Source organism: Colletes latitarsis, chromosome 10, assembly GCF_051014445.1.
Source record: "Colletes latitarsis isolate SP2378_abdomen chromosome 10, iyColLati1, whole genome shotgun sequence".
NCBI lineage: Eukaryota > Metazoa > Arthropoda > Insecta > Hymenoptera > Colletidae > Colletes > Colletes latitarsis.
In genome coordinates this window covers 19934164-19957044 of record NC_135143.1, presented here as the reverse complement: position 1 = coordinate 19957044, position 22881 = coordinate 19934164, and the positions used below count along the sequence as shown (strand labels likewise).

The 22881-nt window shown below is 40.8% G+C and overlaps 1 protein-coding gene across 1 annotated transcript in view; it reads right to left on the bottom strand.

Moving 5' to 3' along the window:
- Nucleotides 1–308: 308 nt before the first annotated feature.
- The window catches only part of LOC143346035 (uncharacterized), a 36640-nt gene continuing 14067 nt past the window's right edge, over nucleotides 309–22881 (bottom strand). The window contains exons 2-6 of the mRNA XM_076773757.1: nucleotides 1726–2060; nucleotides 1029–1283; nucleotides 778–965; nucleotides 541–719; nucleotides 309–478 (exon numbers count right to left, since the gene is read on the bottom strand). Coding sequence (XP_076629872.1) covers nucleotides 309–478; nucleotides 541–719; nucleotides 778–965; nucleotides 1029–1283; nucleotides 1726–2060 — 1127 coding nt within the window. The remainder of the gene's footprint in view (nucleotides 479–540; nucleotides 720–777; nucleotides 966–1028; nucleotides 1284–1725; nucleotides 2061–22881) is intronic.

The following is a 22881-nucleotide window of genomic DNA, read 5'->3' as shown; positions in this document are numbered from 1 at the left end:
TACATAATATGTTAAATTCACGCTATACATTTACAATTTGTTCCAAACAGTTTCGAAAAAATAAAATAAAATATCTTGCTGTTTCAACAATACATTATGTATTTGTGAATTTATATATTATGAATACAGTCCTTAAATAAAAAAAAAACTAGAAGAGTACGTTGCAACGTGATACAAAAATTTAAAAAATGAAAAGATCATCATTATTGAGGGTTGTTAAGCTCTATACGAATCCCAAGATGAAATACTATAAAATTTGAAACTAAAATTCAGGGAAATTAATTTTCCAGTCTACACGTTACAATGTTTTAATAATTCATCCTCAACAGTACCACAATTAAATCCGTCGAGGTACTTATATCGGCAGCAATAATCTTCCTATTCGCTGTATTTTCACTGCTGAACGTTGTCCTGATTCTCGATGTCTCTCCGAGTTCGGTCGAGCTTCTGCCGAACCGTAATTCTCTCGGTAATTTTACTGAAAAGAAAATGTTCAGGAGATGATCTAGTCACAGTTCCACACGATCGATTAGAATCTACCGATAGAGCTGATTCTAGCTTCCGTCCCCACGAACTTCTCCATCATTTCTGATCTTTCTGGTGGTTCAGAATCAAACGTAATTAAATTGTTCGTCTCTTCGTCTTTAATGTCAGGAGCTTTAGATTGATTTTCAGACGTACAAGAAAATGGGCAGTTTCGTTGACAGGACTCGTGGCTACTGAAACAAGTAAATCGCAAAAGAAACGGAATAGTAATTATTTTACACAACCACTTACTTTGAATCGTTCAATTGGAAGCTCAAACTAGGACCAATGCCAGAATCCTTGTATTTTCTCGTATCTTCTTCGCAACTGTCAATGTACTGTTCCCTGAACTGTTTCTTCCGTTCAGGTACCGCGTTAGAGTCCACCGTCGTTAACGAGTTCGATTTTATCGGCGTCGAAGTCGTGAAATTGTCATCCTTCTGAAATCAATACATATTACGCAGACATTTTCAATAAGCCTTAGTTTCTTGTCGTCTACGCACATCGAGCGTCTCCTCCAACATTTTTAAAGTAACCATCGTTCCATCCAAATACCCGTGCAGATGAGGTAGTTTCTGCTCGCAGCAGTCGAACTCCAGAGTCTTGAACAACTTCCACCAACAATTCTCGTCGTTCAGAAACGTTTTCAATTTCGTCATCTGCATTATGCAGTCGTTTACGACTTCCCTGGCGGCGTTCAAGTCTGTTATCTTTAGCTCTTGCGTTTGACTGGGGACATCTCTCCTTTTACTGTTTCCCTGGGTCGAAACAGTCATGGCAAATGACATTTTTACGATAGGAGTTCTTGTATGGAACGGATAGATAAAATATTAATAAAATTGAAAATTGGAAATACTCCGAAAATCAATATTGCAAACACATGTTTGATCTTCGACGTTTCAAAGATTCGTACGTGTTCAGCGTTTGAAATTTCAGTGAAATAGAATTCGTTTCCAACCCTCGATTCAAGGACATTTGGTGGACCTGCTTTTTCGTCTTGAAGCGAGGCACTACTGTATTTCTTTTCCATTATTTTGTAATATTCCATTATCTAATTTTATTTTCTGATGGAAACACAGATCGAAACGTAAGAAAATAAAATAATCTTATGTTTTGCATAGTGTTGGCCACAAAAACAATTTTATTGAGAAATATATGTTATAAAAGCTTTCTTTTTATTTTTTTAAAATATTATTTCACCTGTTTGCTGCGCGATTGAGTGTTCTCTGCCTCCTGAATGCTTTTCTTCAGGTTCTGAATCTTGTCTAGGAGTTTCTGGGTGTTGCAGTATGTGGTTTCCGCCTGCGATTTGGCATACTTGCATTTTCTCAGGTCGCAGCTCTCTTTGGGCTTTCTGATCGTCGACCGATAACGATTGTCCTGCTGATTATCGATGGTAGAAATCGGGGAGAAAGTGTTCGCGCAGCATGCTCGTTTCGATTCCTGATAACGGAGAATTGCAACTGCAGAAACTGTTTTTAATCTCCCGATCGACACGATATTCGATGCAAAATTCGTTCGCGGAATAAGGACAACTATAAAATAAGAAAACGGTACAAGCTTTAATTAGGTTACGTGCCATCCACGGTGACGTTTCCGTTCCTCTTCTTCAGCGGACTCTGGCATCGACTTCCGGCGCGACGCGAGTTGTCATCGTTTCGAAATTATTTTCCGACATGTTGCAAAATTGTGGTCAATACTTGAAATAATTTGGGGTTAAAATTAACATGGTTGGGATATTACGTTCGTGACGACAGCGTCATCTGTTTCTTCTTGTATCCGAGCATGGAAAGTCGATTATCGAACACTTGCTATCGATAACATCGGTTAATCGAAAATTAATTTCAATTAAAAATTTACAATCTTACGACTCTGTGCAAGTCTCACAGATATTTAATTTGATAACTAAGGGTCCTTTAAGAATGTTACGAACTAGAAAACTGTACAATAGTGTCTCCACAATTGTCAAATTGGAGCACAATGGGCGACTCGACTGTACGTGGAAATATCTTTTCACGCGTAGCTTCGTGAACACAAAACCCGATCGAATTGCACGGAGAAACGACTTTTAAACGGCTCGTTTACCATAACGCGAGCTTTGAATCGCTCTATCCCTCCCCGAAGTCTCACGAAACGGCTCGTGGAGCCCGCATAATTGCATTACGAAAAGCTTCGAGTGTCGGTCCACAATGTGGAAACTTGACAAAAAGTCAACGGTGATTGTCGCCGCGGAAAATCAGAGTCCTCAAGGCGGAACCGTGGTTTTCCCCATTCATTTGCAAAGGAGGTGTCCTCCGCCACAAAAGGCACCGATGGGATCGCTTTCTTGCGAACGCCTCGCAAGATCGTCGCGTCGGGGGGGCGAAATTGGATCATTCAAGTGCAAAGCAGGGTGAACTTCATATTCCAACGCGTCCTCGAGAGATTTTTCGGAAGAACGCATTCTCGTTTAATTTATTCTTGCTCGCCAGACGCGTGTTCCTCAAATTTCAAGCCTCGACGATCGACCAGTCGACTCTGGGTCCACTCTGACCCGAATCTGAATCTCATTTCACGTTCCAAAATTGCAATCGAATGTTTATTTGTGTTTGTAACTACTGTATTTATTATTATCGTATATTTTTGCGAGTTCGTTTATCAAAATTTATTAAATGCCGCTAGGCAATAATCTTTATTCATAAGCAAAAATTATACAGTGTGTTCGGCCACCCCTGGGAAAAATTTAAATGGTAGATTCTAGAGGTCAAAATAAGACGAAATTCAAGAATACTATTAGTTGATGGAGGCTTCGTTAAAAAGTTATTAACGTTTAAAGTTCCGCCCGTACTGAATTTTTTTCTAGGAAATGAGTAGGATTTCGGGGGTATGTCTATTCACCAAAAATGATTCTAATTGACCCCCGCAACCGAAAATAATTTTTCCAGAACGATTTGAAATTTTTTTTTTTCGTCGAAAAATTTGGGCACCTAATTTAGAGATGGTAAACGTTTAAAAAGAAAATTGAAATCAACGCTGCACGCCGACAGATAAAATCTCCAAACGAATCCCACGAGACAAGTGTACCAATAGTCGAGTAGAAATCGTGACACTGACGCCAACAGAAGCGTTCTCGGTTTCAGAAAGACGCCCCTTCCGTAGGAAAAGGACAAAAGAATGCACGTTGGTGGGTGTACGTAAGATGACGGCGACAAAGGGGCAACAATTACTTTATTTTGACTTTGCGGCCGGCTTCGGGGTCTTTGAGCCGCCCCCGCGGCCCTTTGTCCCTAGGGTTTCCGTGTCGGTACGTGAAAACGGGGATCCCGCGGTGCATTTACCTGTTTCGTACCTGTCAACCGCGCCGGAAGATCACGGAGGATCTCCCGTATCGCGACAAATGGTCTTAGACGCCTCGTCTTTGGGCCAACGCCGAATTCTATGACCCAGCGCCCAACGAAACCCCTTGGAATCTCTGCTTCCTCCTTTCAGATCACGCAACGTTTGCAAACAATCCGTTCGCTGGAGATTTATGACGCGGGGGTGGCTAAATATCCCTGTTCGGTCTGCGAACCGTGATTTCGATGGACTTTCTGTTGGAGTTGGAAGAGTGCCAGGAAATTGGTTTAAAAAATATAACTGTGTGGAATAATATGTAAAACCTTTTATTTTGTTTCAAAAGTTTCTCGTTTAATGAATAAATCCAAAATTAAGAGCAAAGGTTTATGAAAGAAAATACGACTATGACTTACTTTGTAATTAATAATACTTCTGGGATTGTAACTTTGAAGTAAATTGTTACAGAAATTAAATGGTGTCTCCTCTAGAATTGCTGGTGGATGCAACAGAAAGGCTCTAACAACTTGAAACTCATTATTATGAGGATTTATAGGTGATATGGTCCCATCTTAGGATTTCCAATAATAGCTTTTAATTTTTATCTTCACTAAAATATTATCAGTGAATTGTCTTTCTCATGAAAATAACTCATAGTTGAGAGTATTCAAGAGCAATTTAGAACACGAAAGGCTTTGTTAAGGGAAGGAAAAAAATTTGTCGTGGTTCAGTGTGCACGTATCTGAGTTAATTTTATTTTCCAAGTTACATGGACCACCCAAATATTTATAATTCGTTTCCCCTTTTGTTGCCCCGTCGCGTCTCGAATGGAAAGAATGGAGGAAATTCCCAATTCCCGTGTCGAATTCGTGGTTTCAACCTGAAACATTCGGTTTTAGGTGTCGTTTCAAATGGAAATTCATTGGAGAAATACTGTGACAATTTTCACGGTTCACAACCGAAATCCGTGGTTCGGAGAAAAAAACCAGGGAACACTGAAAAATCGACTCGAAGTCGGCCCAATGACCTGTTTTGCAACTGAATGATCCAATTTCGTGGACGGGGAACTCGTTCTCGATGCGCTTGACCACGGTGCCAGACAATCGATTCGATGAAGATTTACGGCTCGAAGTTCTCAATGGACTTCATCAGACACTGGAATTATCGATCGAACTATAAGAAGTTTGATTTTTATCGATTTATCAGTGACCGTTCGCGATTCGACTCTTCAGAATTCTGCAATGTCCTACGGTGGGTTCGTTCCTTCAATTTATTTGCTTCGAAATATTTCTCTTCGACAAAGGAGACCTATAAAAAGGGGGATCGGAAAGTATTTCATCTTTTTGTGGCTTAATAAAATACGATTACGTTTTCATATTAACTGCATTTGTTACGAAAAATCCTGAAAAATATGTTTCGTATACACATTTCTCACGCCGATACAAATTTTATTCGACTTTCGTTCACGACATTACTGGCCCGAATATCGATTTAAAAAGTCCGTTGATCGATTCCATACGAATGAAACGCGAACGTTGGTTTGCGAACCAAAAATTTTTATTCGTTATTTTGGAATAAAATTTGCCTGTCCCCGGTTACGAAAGTGCACGGTTTGAGCGGACGAGACGAGTCGGCGAATTTTTTTCATCTTTTCGTGCGACGTACGTGCCACGGTCGATGTCTCTGGATCACCGTGACTTGATCACCTTTTATGGCTTTCCCAGGACAAGATCCTCAGGACCGCTGTGAATCGAAATGGAGGACCTCCTACGGTCGACTGTCTCCTCTTGTCTCTCTCGTTCTCTCTTCCAGGTCGTATATCGGTCGCTCGACGATTGTCAACGCCATTCATGATACGCGAAAACCTTGAGAAACGTTCAGCGTCCCTCGCGCGACACTGAAGCCGGACACCTTGGGTGGTCGCCACAGGGAACACGACGTTAAGAGAATAGATAACAGCGCAATTCTAGGCGCGCTGGCAAAGAGCTTCGCGCATTACGTGTACCAGAGGTGGTCATAGCGCGGCTCTTCAGCTCCGTAAACCATATTTTTCTTAATATAAGCAATATTTCATCCGTTATATATCATCCTTTCAATACTCTTTGATGTCATCGAAGCTGAAAATTTATTTGTGAATTTTTTTAGCCTTTGATTCCTTAATAAAGCCTCAACAGCAAATCAAAATAGGACAGACTAATCTCCAAATTCAACCCTTTAACGTGAAAAATTCTGAACTACCCTAAATAGAAATTAATTCTACACGACAATCTTAACGACACTAAACGAACTCTGTAACCAAATTTGATGCCTAATTATGATTCTAATAATTATATCTGCTCGAATAGAACAATTATTTTTTTTACCTAAAAGTAAATGCTGCAAATATTTACTCGCTTCTAGAAATTTTCTTTCCAACAATCGCCCCAAAAAGGATTTATTTTAAATGGAAAGTCGCTTTCTTCAATTTCTGTGAGAACAGCAAACTTTATCGTATCTACATGGTACGATAAATTAATTCCTATTCACTTCTTGAAAAAAGGACTCGACGGACTATACTACTAACACCGAACGAGTTCTTTTTAAATACCTAGATGAAATCTGTACATTTCGCTCACCCACGACAGCCACCCCTTGGCAGTCTCGTGGCAGTCGTCCTACTTGGAACGGGCAGAGACAACAGAGTCGTTCATACGTCGTATTAATTCGATCAATCGAGGTCAGCGCGTAATTTATGACGTTGTCACGCTCGACGGTCATATGGAATCGTCAATAGGAGGGATTTCTTGCCAGCAATCAGCCGTGGCGTTTATGCCCGTCACAGAATCGAGCGAGTCGAACCGAAGATACGCGTCCTGGGTGGCCGTGCCATAAAACGCGTTACGTTCTTAATGTTATGCAGGACACGCAACTATATAAAGCGCTCCCAATTGTGCGTGCTGCTAGCGAGGGGAAAAAAGGGCTGCTCAGCGAGGAAAAATCGACGCGACCGGCCGAAAAAGGAAGGACGGAATGCCAGCGCGAGCGAGCATCTCCTTTTCTGAGGCGCGCGTCCTCCTTACATACGCCCGTTCTTACCGATTTCGAATAATCTCGTCTACATAAAAGCCAACCACGCTTGCCTAATTGGCGATCACGTTCATCCACGGCGGTGTATTTGAAGAATTTAATAGCTTACTTTAGTTGCCAGACTGTGTACAAGCTCCAGCGGCGTTCTGTCGCGAATGGAGAACAATTCCGCTACGGACGGCCGCTCACGGGTAAATCGTCTCCAATTATTTTTCGGTTTTCCGCTACTCCTTAAAGGAACGATCTCGCCGATGCATGGAGGAAATCGTAATGGCCTCGAGTCGGCCTTCTGTGATAAGCTATTCACCTTGTCATCTCTGTGCAAGCTGCTGTTAAATTGTACTAAGGGGGCATTTTCCTTTGTGGGTCAAGTGTTCCTTAAATTCAATTAAGACAGGCTATAAATTAGCGATTTGTTTATCATATTGACACTTCACAAAGGAAGGATAATGAACATAATGAAGATTTCTTTGTGAACTTAAGGTAGCACCCTGAGGATCTAGAAAAATATATTTGAACTATCTATCAGGTAGAATATGAAGATTTACTGAGTTATATTACGCAACATTTTAATTTTATTTTGTCATAAGATTTGTTATTCAAAGTTACGAAATGACAAAGCTGTTGAATATCATATACCATCTTGTGTATCCAATTATCTTCAAATTTTTGTACTTTTTCTCGATGATACCTTAGTGGTTCCTGTTTATGGAACAAAATAGGTTACTTTTTTACGGACATTTATGCTTCTAACTGTTACGCAAAGACAACAAATGCATCCATATGCTCTTGATTCAATTGAAGTGTCAGCATTTGTAGTTCAAATTTCGTTTCGTTATGTATCTCCATAATATAGTTGTGTTTCAAACGTTATCGATGTCGTATCTGTATGGATACAAATGCTTTTGAGAATTATTTTCCCGAAATTCAAGTCAACTTAACGCGAGGTCTGCTCGAACTATCGATGTCAGCGGTTGCGCGCCCTGAAAGGGCGACTTTTCCGCGTCCTTGGGCGCCGCGCGACGTCCGCCGTGGCATTGTGGAGTCAGGGCCACCCCGAATACCGAAAACTCTTCGACTTTCGCGGCTCGTTTCATCCCGACGAGGCGAGTGCATAGATCACCAGGTGTCGCTCTGTTTATACCGCAAACGTCCAAACAAGTCGCCGGTCCCCGGGGTCTATTAAGTGCGGACCTTTCAAAAGATCTACACGACTGGAAGGCAAAAAAGAAAAAGGGGGGGAGGAGGGAAGAGCGCGCGTTGTATACCTGGATCCAAAGGCGATCCAGAGATCTGGCCATTGATGTCACCGCTATACAACCGGTAAATATCGTAAATAAATCCCTACTTCTGGCTGGGACACGATTTACAGAATCTTGTACGTGTTTGTCGGAATTTTGCAATTAGATTTCGCGTTTCAAGGTTGGTGCACGGGGCTGTGACAGAACTGCAGGCGAAGTTTTGAGGGGTGAAACGATCTTAATGTATTTTTGCTTCACTGTGACAGAAACACATTTTTCGATTAAAAATATTGAACAGAGATAGGAACGTGCACGAATAATATATAGAAATTTTTTTTTCAAAGGTATTTGCGTTGTAGAGGTTTTAGAATAACATTCGGACAATGGAATATTAAATAAATTAAAACTTTGAAGCTCATTCGAGGTTTAAAGAGGTTCGAGTTTTCTCGCATCAAAAGAAAATATGAAAATTTAAAGAAGCTGTGGATAGAAAAAATGTTGAGATCGTAGAAATTGAACATAATTTAAATAATTTATGCTCTTATAATCTACTGAAAATGTCTTACCCATGAATCCTACCAGTGTATCTACTTTAAATGCCTCGTCAGTTTACGATATGTATAATGGAACAAGGAACTCGGCTTAGAAAATGGGGAGTTGAATGCCTTGAAAACGCTTACTTTGTAAACCTATGTTCACTTACGTTCTTTTGTTATCCTGAGTTCCCATTAGCTAGGCAAGGCTTCGCCTATAGCTCTGATACATCCTGTCTAAAGCTGTACAGTTATAGGACTCTATGATTGAATTCAAAGTAGACGCTTCTATGGGACATTCTCTTGCGAAACACAGTAACTGTTGCACATTTTTCGTTCCCGCGGAATTTTCAACTTAATGTCTCATTGTTAAATGGGTAAAATATTTTGCTACGTTAGCCATTTTCTATACGTCAAAAGCCCTCTTTACAAATCCACTTTGGCTCTAAAATGATTGTAGATCTCACTTAAAATATTCTATTAAATTCTGAAACAGGAATCATCTATTTTGATTTGCCATAAAAAATATTAATTATCGTTTCGATCATTGTGGAAGTGGCAATATTGATAGTTGTTATTATAATATAATTAAACTCTGGCAATTTAATTAGATTACCCAAGAAGATGGACTGTATGCGTTGTATTAACCGATATTTTTCTATAATTATTAGTAATTGGAACTCGTCGAAACGTAGCCTATCTGAGGTAAGAATTTATCCTCTGCTTTCTTCGTTTGGCAAGGTCCTATCGATACTTATCTGGTGATACCGTGACATCATTTCCTTGATCCGCCGCCAACGACCATCGCCGATATCCTTGATGGTCCTACGCCATCCTTCGGAGCCAGGTCGTCCTTTCCTTGACCTTTTCCCCTTTTTCCTCGCCTCGTGCGGCCATTAAGGTATCACGTTTTTGAAAACCGCTTTATCCGAAGCGGTAAAATACCTTTTTCTTCGCCTATTCATCCTCTGTAGCGTCAAAGCATACGATGACCGTAAATTGGACTTGTCATACGTTGTCGACTCTTCAAGGAAAACTTTTTATCAACCTTCTCCCACCTTTACGTTATTATTTAATTCCGGTACAAAATTGAGTCTCGACTCGTTGACGATCAAAACGAATTTTAAATATCATTTATATTAATCACAATGAATTTTATTAAAACCTACTCGATGTTATTTCAATAGCTCAGTACGCACCATTTAGCTCGAAGGATATTTAAACGCTAACAATGCATTAATATCGATCTCTCTCCAGATGGTTTAAAGTAAATGGCAGAAACATCTTGGCGCGTTTCTTCCCCGCAATTTTCGCGGCTCGTATATTCAGCGCTAAATTATTATCCCTCGAAGCGCTATGTATTCATTACCGCTACTATGTAAGTGCGTTCACTTCTGGCGATTGGCAGTTGTTGACTTCATTTTTACATCGCCTCTTTACAAGCGCCATTCTGACGGGAGCACGAACCTCCGACGGTTTAGAACATGAAAACGATTAACAAGTGCTAAAACACGGAACGGCAATCTAATCCGCGTTAACTCGACGAGCAACAGGAAGGATTCGAACAAAAGTAATCGCGTGCAATGCTCTGAAGACATAATCCTCGCTTCCTGTTTCGTTCGCTGGGGGGAAAAAAGAGAAACTGGTCGAAGAGAAACATCCAACGGATCCCTTGGACCGATCGCGCATAAAGTCATCCTTCGTCGTTTTCAACGATTCGCGTTCGTGGAATCTTCCCATTGGTGTATCTCAGCACGGATTTACATTCAGTTTCTTTACGTTGACAGATATTAAGCTATTCCAGACACGCGAAAGCACCCAGTCGAACGTCAGTTATTTCTTGCGCGTCGCTTGCGAAAGCTGTGATCCCCGCATGGGGCATTTCAATTTTAAACATTTTACTGTTTATCGGAATCGTACGGGCTTGGAAGCTCGGCGAATATTCTCCCGTGAAATGATTCTTTAATACCGGGGTCGCGACGTTTCTTTCGGCCGAAACAAAACGATACGCCTTCTTAACAAAATAATTTCGTAATTCAGAATGTTCGAATCGAGCGAGAATTAAATAAATTAAATAAATTCGCGACGTCCGTTCCTTTTGGGCGAAATAAAATGATACGTATCGAGCGGGAATTAAATAAATTAAATTATTCTTGTAGCCTTTTTGTTGAATAAAATCAAGATTAAGAGGAGTAAAAAGAAACTCGAATTGTGGAGTGCCGCCACATTGCTAAACAATTTTCTTTTTATTTGACCTACAACTTCTTCCATCGATGTTCAAAAGAAAAATCGTGACCTGCCCTCTTTTCAAGCTACGTTTGCTTTTCGTTTTCATCGTCAAAAAGAAGGAACACGTGTTGGAAGAGTAACCAGCGTCCTCTATTTTCATCCTCGTTGTCGGAGCGTTCAACCCCCCGGTGGATCTATGTATTCATTACCGTCGCGCATGTAAGGGCGTACGCTTCTAATGATCAGGACGATCGGTCGGTTACGCCCCGGCGGGTTGCTAGACGCTCGGAACCACCTTGGACGTCGTCTGCGCTCGTTCCAGCGAGCAGGACGCATTAGCATCGACGAGAGCGGTCCTTGCAAGCGTGATTAGGAAAGTCGACACCGCGGACGGTGGTCGGTTGGCAGAACGAGAGTCCCTCGAACGACCGGTAGTGGAGTCCCTTTTTTCTGCATACGTGATTATCGAGCCTCAATATGGAGGTGATTAAACCGCGACGTTTGATAGCGAAGCTTTACGTTTCCGTGACTTCGTAATTACAGGTCTGGGTAGATCGTTGTTAACGGCGGACGGTGACTGGTCGTTAAAGAGGTTCGATAGATCGAGGGGCATCGGGAGAGAGGGTAAAGCTTTTCCTTAAACACCGATCCCACAAGATAAACTCTATTGTTTTAAAAAATCACAGACGTAGTTTTCATTTTGTTTGTCTTTACTGTACCTATTATTACTTATTTCGCTCGAAAAATTAGGAATTTTGAGTATACTTGGTCCTTGGACCGTAAATGTATATTTCAGAAATATGTTATACTACCAACAAATTTACTTGAAAGGAAGAAAATAGTTCTTTATTCATTATTTGAATTCATACTGAATGTACTGTGATTCGTTGTGGAATATATTTCGTGGAAAGATTATGAGATATTACACGTTATTTTAAATGCTGGTTCAATTTAAAAAATGTACTATCTTGCGAAATCTAGTGTATCGAGATAAGTTGTTAAATTATCGTGTGAGAAATTAAAAGAAACCTTGTATTTAATATTTCTTTTACCAAAATTTTAAAGTAAATAGAATAATCAATTGTTGAGACTCGTAGTTTAAACTGTAATTGAGACACTAGTTTATTTTTGGTAATGTTTTTGCGAAGTTTTAATGTTTTTTTTTCGCTGGTACTACGATGGTATCTGGACGTTAGAGATTTCGCGACGAACCGGGGGGCTCTTAATGCAGGAGCCTCCGAGTAGAGGGCAGCACCGACAGGAGCGCTGAAGACTCTTTCAGTGACGCGTAGTCGGGTACGAAAAAAAAGCAGTGAGAAGCCGGACAGCTGGCTCCCTTCTCCCTTTCCTACGTCGCCGAAGGGACAGGACAGGAAAAACATACAGGGTTCCTTTTATTCCTTTATTCCCATGCGACATCCTTTCGTTCATTCTCCAAATCGCTGTCGTTTATTATAATCCTGTTTAAGATAAATAACATCGAAGATTCCGTTTCTTCTTTGCGGATCCCCTCGTTCTTGAAAGCGAAAACAGATGTTGAACGAGAATATTTTATTATATTTTTTTCTCCAGAATCATAAACAGCGATACATTTTTAGCGATTGCGAGTCGTGACATTTTTATTTTTACATAAATAATATACATTATAACCTCGAATATGTCATATATATTTTATACGCAATTTCAAATTACATCGAGCGCATAAAATACGCTAATTATAGTATTTACAAGCACTGTTTATTTTTATCATAAACATTTTCGCCGGTACAACCTTCTTCGTTGAAAGACTATTTAATTATAAACACGTTGGTGCTCATTAATGTAACTTAAAAGTAAATTTCAAATAACTAACGAAGGATAAACTTACTCGTTACTCAAAAAATAGAATTTGAATTATGGAATTAAATATTTCACAATAAAGCGAATAAAAATTTATCTTATCGCTCTTGTAATATTCCAATAAAAGTTAGCCTATCTCTGACCATCCTTTATAGGATATTTCACGCGAAGAATTTGAAAGAGGTTGTAGAACTGCTGATACATCTCTGAGATTATCAAATATAATAGATCAGAAATCTAAATCTCTCAAGAGCCTCGTATCGTATATTAAGGGGCGACCATACTAGCGGTTCATCCGGGATAATTTCGATGGGGATCCAGACGATTACTATAGCCTGCCGAACACGATGTCAGTCGGTAGTTTACAGACTCGTAAGATCATCTGTTGGTCCCCTCTCGTGAAATCAGAGGGTGGAGCGTTTCGAAGGGCGGAGGAATCATTTCGAGAACGTGTTTTCACGTAAAACTCAGCTCCAAAGCCCGGAAAATGTCGAAGGTTGCACGTCAGAAATTTTCCCATGACGCCAGAATTTCTAGTCAAGGAAAAGTAAATTATATCTCAGAGTTACTCGAAGAAACCATAACTCCTAGTGTACGGATTTTCCTTGATCGATCATTATCAAACAGAACTTATATAAATTATATAATTCTTTTAGATTTTATTTAATATTATTAAAAGTATTTTATAAATAGTGAAACATGTTGAAGAATCAAATAGAAATGAACTTATATATAATTAAAAATCATTTGAGCAAAAATAAATTAACGATGTCCGGTGTGTAAAATTTAATTAACGTACGTCATTTAAAGATGTTTCTTTTTCCCGAAACGTACGCGTTTCGAGCTTATAACACAGTTATCTCAAACTAAATGAGAACATATCGAATTACGTCGGGTATATCAGTAGCTATTTATCAGAGATGGATTCTGTTCGATGAATACGCTTAAGATTAAATTAAAATGATATTTATAAGAGTTTAAAACTATGCCACTTGTATTTACAAATAAGGAGTGAGTCGGACACAGTCGAAAGTTCGGCGATCCACCTGCTTGCGACTTATATTTTTAAAAAATGTCTTCTTGATATTGATCTCTCAAATTCCTCGGTAATTCGTGTCCAAAATGATTGCATACGTTGTTTAAAAAATGACTGGCCATTCGTATTCGGTAGCGCGTGTTCGACAACTTGATCTAAAATATCAAAATGAAGTTGGTTGATCGATTAACTGGCTATGGTTCGGGAATCCCACATGATTTATTTTAATCAGACATTGCTTCACAAGTTAACAAAGTGTTATGCTTTTTTTTGTTGCAAATCTAATTCCTGTAATTCTAATAAAAGTATTTTCTGTTACGACGAATATAGTTTCACATCTATAATATCTATTCTCTCTTAAAACCTCTCAGACAAGAAACAAATACATTAATATTTTAATCGTAAAGAAATAGTTCTTATCTCGCAGAAACAAATTTCTCGTTTACATTCTTCGAGGAGAGGTTCTCCCAAAAGAGCCAATATATTGAACGCAATAATTAGTCATTATTTTTAAAAATATAATATCCAAAAGTAAGAAGACTTCGTCAACCCACGATCCGGTAGATTGTTAATGATATTCAAGGACCGTGTTCCAATTCAGCTGGCGTACTATATTTTTCGTTAATTCTTCATTTATAATTTTATTACGACCATCTCGTTGGTTCTTCTTTATTTCAGTCCGCGCGATTGGTAGATCGCAATCTTTAGTGTAATTAATTGGAAATACCGAGATGGCGATAACCGGCTAATTTATCTCGTCGTGCTTCCAGAATTGAATTCTCTCGCGGCAGCCTTGCATTAATATTAATTAGCAACTAGCGCAGTGCCATCTGAAACTGTAACGCCAGCCGTAACGCTTCAATTTACAAGTAAATGTTATCGTCGGGTTTACATCCTCGGGAGCCTCGGGTCGACATTCTTTATCCGGTTCATTTTTTGTCGTGCCATTTGTACGAATGATTTCAGCGAAACCTGGTAGCGTGTGTTAAGCCACGCAAACACGGTCTCGCTACCCGGAGATCGAATCTTCTCTTCAGATTAAATTAATTACCAAAAGGTACACGGGAATACGGGAGCTTCTTATTTTTGTACTTCGACGCGATTCAGTGTCGAGTATCCTTAAGAATCGAAGCTTCTCTTTTTCTATTCTTGCGTGTATCGGGGATAATGGTCGACACGATGTATACATATTGTTCGATACTATCCTGCAACACTTATACTTTATAATTAACGAAAGCTGAGAATAAGAAATTCAATAATCTGAATATCAACATCACGTGCAATAACTGTGACCTGAATTCGATTCTCATCCAACTCTGCAGTAGCTGGACTCAAGAACTGCACCTGGTGGATAAGAATATCAACCACAGGTCCGACTGTATGAAGATTCTCAGATACATAAATACCTATTATACATCATTCAATCTCAGATCTGATCGAACCCATCATCACAGAAGATTCTTCTAACGTTCTTCTCCCATCCCGCAATAGTTTGCAGCACCGAACCCAATCGATAAGAGCGTCCATTATATATCACTCAATCTCACAACTGACCGAAGTTATCATCGAAGATTGTTCCAAGATTCTCAACACATTCTATAGAATGCTACTAGGTTCGTTTAATGAGAGCATTACTACTGGCTGAACTCATCATCATCGAAGATTTTTCCAAGAATCTCATCCTGTTTAACTGAAGTACCCAGCTCGTAAGAACATCGATCGTCACCCAGAAATCTGACAAATCCTAACAATCATCGTGAACATCAACGCTACAGTTTCACGACGTCGCTGCATTTGGCCCAAATAAATTGCAAACATCCGTTCCGAGTAGCACCACAGTCAATAAGGTTCGAGGTCCGCGAACAATTCGCCTAGACAAAGAGAATCAGAAGGAGAAAGGGCGTAAACAGCGATGTCTATGGCCGTCGTCGACTGGTCGGAAAATTGGTGTTCGGTCAAGCTCAAAGTAGAGGCTTCCGGAGGTGTAATTGTTTCGTAGGATCGTTCAGACTGCTAGCTGGTTTGCTCGAACACGGCCACCTAGGTCGCCCGGTTGGCTCGAGGTAGCACTCACAGCGCCTACAGGCCCCCGGTGCCCGGTATAATGGCGCCCGTTTGTCAAAACACGTCAAAACACAATCCTGGCAACGAAATCCTCTTTGGCCGGCCAGTCACGCCCCGCGATGCATCACCTTCCCTCCCCGGCTCGTTTGGAAGCTTCAGGTAGAGGCTCCGGGGGAGAATGGAGGCAGCTCGTGCTCTCCGGACGCGGCTTGTTGCCGAGTCACCGGCCCAACATTACTCTCCTTCGAATTTGGAAAGCGGAGATTGTGTCTGACTTGGCTGATCGGTGCTCGTTTTTTGTCGCTTGCCACGGGAAAGCGGAAACGGGGATGCAGATTGCCCCAGCTTCCGTTTTGACTGAGTACCTGCAACTGGCCTGGGTCAGGATTGGACGCTCTGTTACGGATTCTTGAACCGTAGTTCGTGGCAATCTTTATGAGGAAGGTTCAAGCTCTCCTATTCCCTCGACTATCAATCCAAACTCGTACTGAATTACTTGGGGTTTAAAGTCGCATTACACCTAGCTGTACCATCTCCAGGACTGTCATCTATTAATATCTGGTGCTTAAACTGAAGCTCCGAGTACCTCTAAACCGTATCCAAGTACCGTTAAGTTTATCGAATGGAGCTATTGCACGTCCGCGAGATGTTGGCGCGCGAAGGAATGCGGATTTGATTGGTCTCCATCACGATAGTGGGGATAGGCGGAGCCAGCGGAGTACTCCTCTATCCCCTGTGTCGTTTTGCTAGCCAACTTCTCGCGGGTGCACAAATCACTAGCTAGTTGTCGATTTTATGATCTTCGTAAAAATGACAGACGCGCGGAACGTGTTTATCGTCACGGCTGATTTACGAGGACGATTTACGTATCAGCTTTCCGATCGAGTCATTGGTGAGAAACAGATCGTAGACGTCGAATCTCGGATGCATCTAGATAAACAGCAATCAACAAACGGTACGTGTTAATCGCGGCCTATAGTTGTTCCCCGCCTATAGTTGAGCGCGACGCTGTTTGCAGACTTTCCGCCTGAACTTTGAGAGGGGAACCCTGGCTCTATTTATGCTACAACAATCGCGTGTCCTCTTATCTGCCGATTAGGAGGAACGTTATTAGGTGACAGTGAGATCGCGTGGTGGAACGACGCGGCGGGTAGCCGAGACCACGGTAATGGGTATAGGTCACGTTAAGCTAACGTCTACGAGGAAACTCGTGGAAAACGAACCGCTCGGTCTCTTGGATGACGATAAAAGGACCACGACACTGCCTGGAACGCTTTATTAATTTATTTACTTGGTATACGATTCGGAGCAACGGTCATAAGTCGAAATAAAAATATTCACGAATCTTGTATAACAATATCGAGTAATTGATCGAAAAGATTCTTATTCGTATGGATGAAGTGTACGATTGTCTTTTGAAAATTATTCCTTATATCCATATTAATTTCAGCCCAATTTCAAGCACTTCTTGTAAAAGCAGTTGAACATTGCTGGAATATAAAATATTATTCGTAAACAATTTATGTGCAGTAATCGGTCGACTGCTAATCTAAATAAATTCTCTGCTTGTCTTCTTTTTATCCGAACGACACGATTCCAATATATATTATTTGCGAGTAATTTCGTTTCTAAAAGGAGCGTCGTAAATTCATAGCAAGCATTACCAGCCCGCAAGTTCCATCCTGCTTCAGCCTCGTTCGTCTGCAACCGCTCTGGTCGCGGTCGATTTCACGAGGTCGCCGAAACAAATCGCAATAGGCCGTCCATGGACGCTGAGCGACCATAAACTACGAGGTCCCGCGGACACCGAACGTTTCGCGGAGCAGCAGCTTGTCGCGGGTAACCGCGATAAAATCCATACTGGATCGTAATCAGTGGAAAAGAGGCGCAAGAAAAGGGTCGTCGATGGCTGTTGTGGTAGCGAGCCAAGTGCCAGCAGTGCAATCGATAAGACGACCGTACCGCGTTACACCGATGCAGCGCGTTGCATCTAAAGACTGCACGTGCGTGCAGCTCCGCTCGTTTTCTGTCCCCGTGTGAGTAACGTTAATGCTCTGCGAGCAATCTCGGCCGTGTTTTTATCATCGGATCGGCTCTCAACCTTTTTCGCGTAATAACACGGTTCACAATCAACGTCGGTCGATTAGAGGAGGCGGAAGCGCGTGGAAGCAGCCCTTAAATCCTTGATGGAATTGGCTACCAACGCCGCGGCGCCACACCGTTCCAACGATCCAAAAAGTTTACAAAAAATTGCTCTTAAATATACGTCATGCTATTGTAAATATTCATTGGTAAACACTCGAATTAATATCCTAGTACATACAGTAGTGATTTTGGTTTCGATCCAAAACATAGACTGTGCAGACGGGTGCAATGGGATGCACTCTTAAAAATAAAATTTGGTGTATTACACGAACACTTAATTGTGAGTACGAGAACACCAAGTTAATATTTTGAAACTTTACATTTTTCTACTAAGTTTCTTAAATACTTTTGTGTTCTAAAACACACCTATATTTAAATACCCATTCGCATTGTCGGAACCTGCTTTAATCTTTTTCACAGACAGAAGAGCACTTCTTTTCGACGCCATCGCCTGAATTTAAAAATGTCTTCCGCCGAGGAATTTTTAACTAGTGATATCTTTGCACGTTATAAAAATTTGATCTTTAATAATAGGAACATTATCAATGAATAACAAATTTTCGAAAGAAGTTAATGAATTAAAAATGGCGTGAACCAGGTCATCTTCTTGGGATCTCCGGGCCGCCGTGCGTCGATTCTACGAGTAGCACGTTAATTATTCCGTAATTCGACACTCCTTCCGAAGATTTCGCGCACGTAAGCGTTGCTGGATCGCGAACCGGTTCGCCAACAGAAGTTCGGGGAATCCATAAGGCCCCGTAGAACTGTTGCTTCCTGCTTTCCCACAGCTAGGTTTTCTCTGTAACGAGGATCGCCGCGCGGCAGAGATTGCGATCCTAAAAACGGTATCCTGTTCTACACCGGCGATTTTACGTTCGTTGAAGTGGCTCGGTTCTGCGGCTTCAATTAAGAAACGCCTGTGCGTTTGACGGGTTCCGGGGAAGCGATTAGAGAAACGGCCAGAGACAACGTTTCTTCGCGAGTTTTATCGCTCTATCCGCGAACTAGAGAGGGGAGTGGTTCGCTGATTTTAATCGCGAACACACAATGGTTCTCCTGAGAGGACGTAAAAGAATCTACAAAATTGATCGGAGTTCTAGACCTATAATCTCTATCAGTGTTTTTCCTTAATCGCATCAAGCGTAATGAATGTTTTCATTCATAGAAGCAGATGGTGATTTCTAAATATAAATGGAAAGCAACAATATAGAAAATGATAGTTGTAAATAATACCAAATGCTATAGAACGTATAATATGGCACAGGATGGCACCTCGACATCTGTTATTTATGTCTCCTAGGTTTGATTGGACATGCGAACAATTTACCTAGGGGGTAGAAATAAGATTGAAAACTTGGATTTATTTACGTTCATATTTCTCTTACATTGGACATCGAGATTATCAAAAATTCCGCAGGGGTCGTCGAGCGTTTCCCCGAAAATGGCGTCTAATAAACGATCATCCGCGTAAAAAGGCTGCGAGGGCCCTAAAGAAGGAATGGCTCGCGAAGCGTGGAGAGGTGAGAAAAAAGGGATCGTGCGCGTCTGTCAGAATACGTCCGTTTAAGGGTTAATCTTCGAACCGATCGGTGGAATTACGTTGCTGGCTGTCCGGGCAACGGTCAGTCACCAGCCCGAGAAAAAGCGGTAAGTGAAACGTAGGCCCGTGATTTACGATCGATCGGTCATCTCGTCGAGCCCATCGGCCTATTTACGTTTTATCGCGCTCCGTCGGGCCATCCTTGCAAATTCTGTGATCTCTCCGTCGCGAAGCGTCAGAATTCGCTGAACACGAGCGGGACATCTGCCAACGGAGGACGATTCGTCCCGCGCGAATCACCCGAGACCCATCTGCCGACGACGAGATGACGAATGTCCCTCGAAAAATGGTGTCTCTGGAGGGTGAAGGAATTTTAGTCCACCGAAATATCCATCTCGTGTCGTTTCTAATCTTTGCAAAACGAACACCCAAACTAATCTTGGTTCTAATAATGCTAAATAAACTCGAGTAGAAACGGAAAAATGCAACGTTCCTCCCTTCAGGGGTGAGATTTTATTTTCCTTCGAAAATGAACACAACACCCATTTGTTGCAGCTTCGCAAACTTCATAAATTACAGACGATATTGCGTGCAAAGTATTATCGTTATTATTTATCGTTCCGTCATTGTTCAGGGTCGTAAAGGATCGTTCGAAAGGGCCCCGAAGTTTGACGTCCGTTTGTCGTTTTGGCGGAGGGGCTCGCCATGAAAAGGGAGGCGACGAACCGCGCTAATGTGTGTACACAGAACGAAATTTGATTTTGTTGTCGCCTTACAATACTCAATTATCCCCTTAGCGGCAGCGCTGGAACATCTGTCGCGACACACCCCTCGTTGCGTCGCCATGGCTAACTTGCTTCCCTATCGGAGGATGGACCTAGGCGAATTCATGAACGCTAGATACAGCGGGATGAACCGAGCTTAGGAGGGTAATAATATCTTTTATCGACGGTTGCTCGTCCCTCGTTTCTGTCCTCCATATTAGTTTCGCGTCGAGATTCGATAATAGACTTTTTTGTGTTTCGAAGATATCAGACTATTGCTAAAAATTTTTCAACGCTAAACCTACCGACAGTTCATGTATACCCATTCATATCATGACCGGCCAAATGACCAGTATTTCTAAATAGACTTCTAATTTTTTACATTATATGTATAGAAAGTTGTGTTTTGAAGTTTATTCGTAAGATATCTTTCTTTTTTATGCCGTAAAATGTGCATACTCAGTACTTTAACTTCATACGATAGACGATAAAACGCCCTTGAAAACGAATTTTGTGTCAAGTCGATACCGTAGTTAATTCCGGAGAAAACAATTGTTTACGAAAAAATGACGTAGTAATTATGCAAACATCCTGAATGCAAATTTAAATTCATTTTCAATTAAATAAACAATTGATAACCCAGTTTCATCGAACAACAGTAGTATGATCGATAGGAATTGCTGAAACTATTTTGGGTATGTAGCGTCAAAGTAAATGTGAAAATAAACATAGAAGATAGCAAAAATTATAGTAGGTGGTATGGTCATTGGATAGAGGATGAAATGCCCTTTAAAATGAGCGTTTGTACGAGTCGATAGCTTTATTAGTTCCGGAGATATGACGATTTTAGTTTCAAGTCGATGCGGTGGCTGGTTACGGAGATACGAGGGTTTAAAGAGTTTGTTTACGTTCATTGATATGAATGAACTCGCGCGCGTGACAATAGTAAATAGTGCGTAGTAAATTCTTGGAAATACTACGCCCGAAACTAGGTCACGGCAGTCGCGTACGCGGAGTAGACAAGGAGGTACGACGCGACGCGTCAGACGGAGACAGAGATAGTCGAATTATAAAAATTACGGTTTCACATAAATTACGATATCTCGAAAACGGAAAGTCGGATCGACAAAAACCAAAAACCATTTCAAAGAGGAAGGTTTACCGCTTCCAACAATCGCTTAATAATTAATAAAACACTAGTAGTTTCGAAACAGCACGCATCTAAAGTTTTAATATTTTTAATACGTGGTAATAGGCTATTACACACGAGCCGGACAGTGAGACAGTCGAATTAAAAGAATTACCTTTTACATAAATTACGATATCTCCGAAACGGAAAGTCGGATCGACAAAAACCAAAAGCCATTTTAAAGGGGAGGCTTTGCCGCTTCTAACAATGGCTCAATAATTAATAAAACACTAGTGGTTTCGGAACTGCACGCGTCTAAAGTTTAACTATTTTTAATTAGCGTTAATAGCCTTTTCTAAGGCGGAGAGCGAAATTTAAAAAATTACGCTTTCACATAAATTACGATATCTCGAAAACGGAAAGTCGGATTGGCATAAACAAAAAACCATTTTAAAGAGGAAGCTTTGCCGCTTGTAACGATGGGTCAGTTATGGATAAAACGCTAGTAGCTTCGGAACTACACGCGTCTAAAGTTTAATTATTTTTAATACGCGTTGTTAGACTGTTTAAGACAGTTGAAACTAAGGATTCTCTTCTTTGATTTTTCTTCTATGTATATTTCTTATTTACATCGAAAGCTGACCAGAATTTGGTACCAAATTTTGTCCGCTTTTTTACAAATAAATATGAATTATTCAATCGATCAGATGACCGGTCGTGGTAGACAAGACAGACTACATATTTTTCTCAGAAAACAAATAATAAAAGAAGAAGTGAATATTGAAAAATTCATTATACGTATACTGTAAGAAAAGTCGTGAAGTTAAGTGGCGTTAAAATAACATTGTATGTTAGAAATTCTAAACGAAATTTTAAAAACGGTCATTTGACTGGTCATGGTAGGTTTAGTGTTAATATATCGTTTGTTGATTCGAGTTTCCTTTAAAAATTTATGGTCGTATCAACTTCTAAGATCACGGAAATGCAATCTTTTTTATGGAGTCTACCAATCTTCAGATTTGGTGGGACAGATAGTCATGGAATTCTTTAGTTTCACATTCCTTTCCTTGGCCCACTTGCACACGTTTTAAAGCTTCCCTGCTGAATAATAGTAAATTGTTTCATTAGAAGGAAAGATTAAAAAGTCTTTCCGGTAGAGAAATTCATCCCGGTCGTGGTCACCGGCATAAGTTAGCGAAACGATTGTAAAAAAGAAATTGCATGCAATCGTACCTCCAAAATCGTTTCATTATTCAATTGTCCGTAAACGTTCGGTGAATCGCGTCCGTATAATCAAGGATGTAGCGAGCCCCAGCGCTTCGACGTGAAGTTTGACGATCGAATCAACGCGTAAAGGGCACGCAAGGGGGTCCGAAGTAAGACAACGGTTCCTCCAACCGCTGTGGGCCCCTGAGAACAAGGACTCGAACGAAGGCTAGCCTCCGGAAGAGGGAGAGA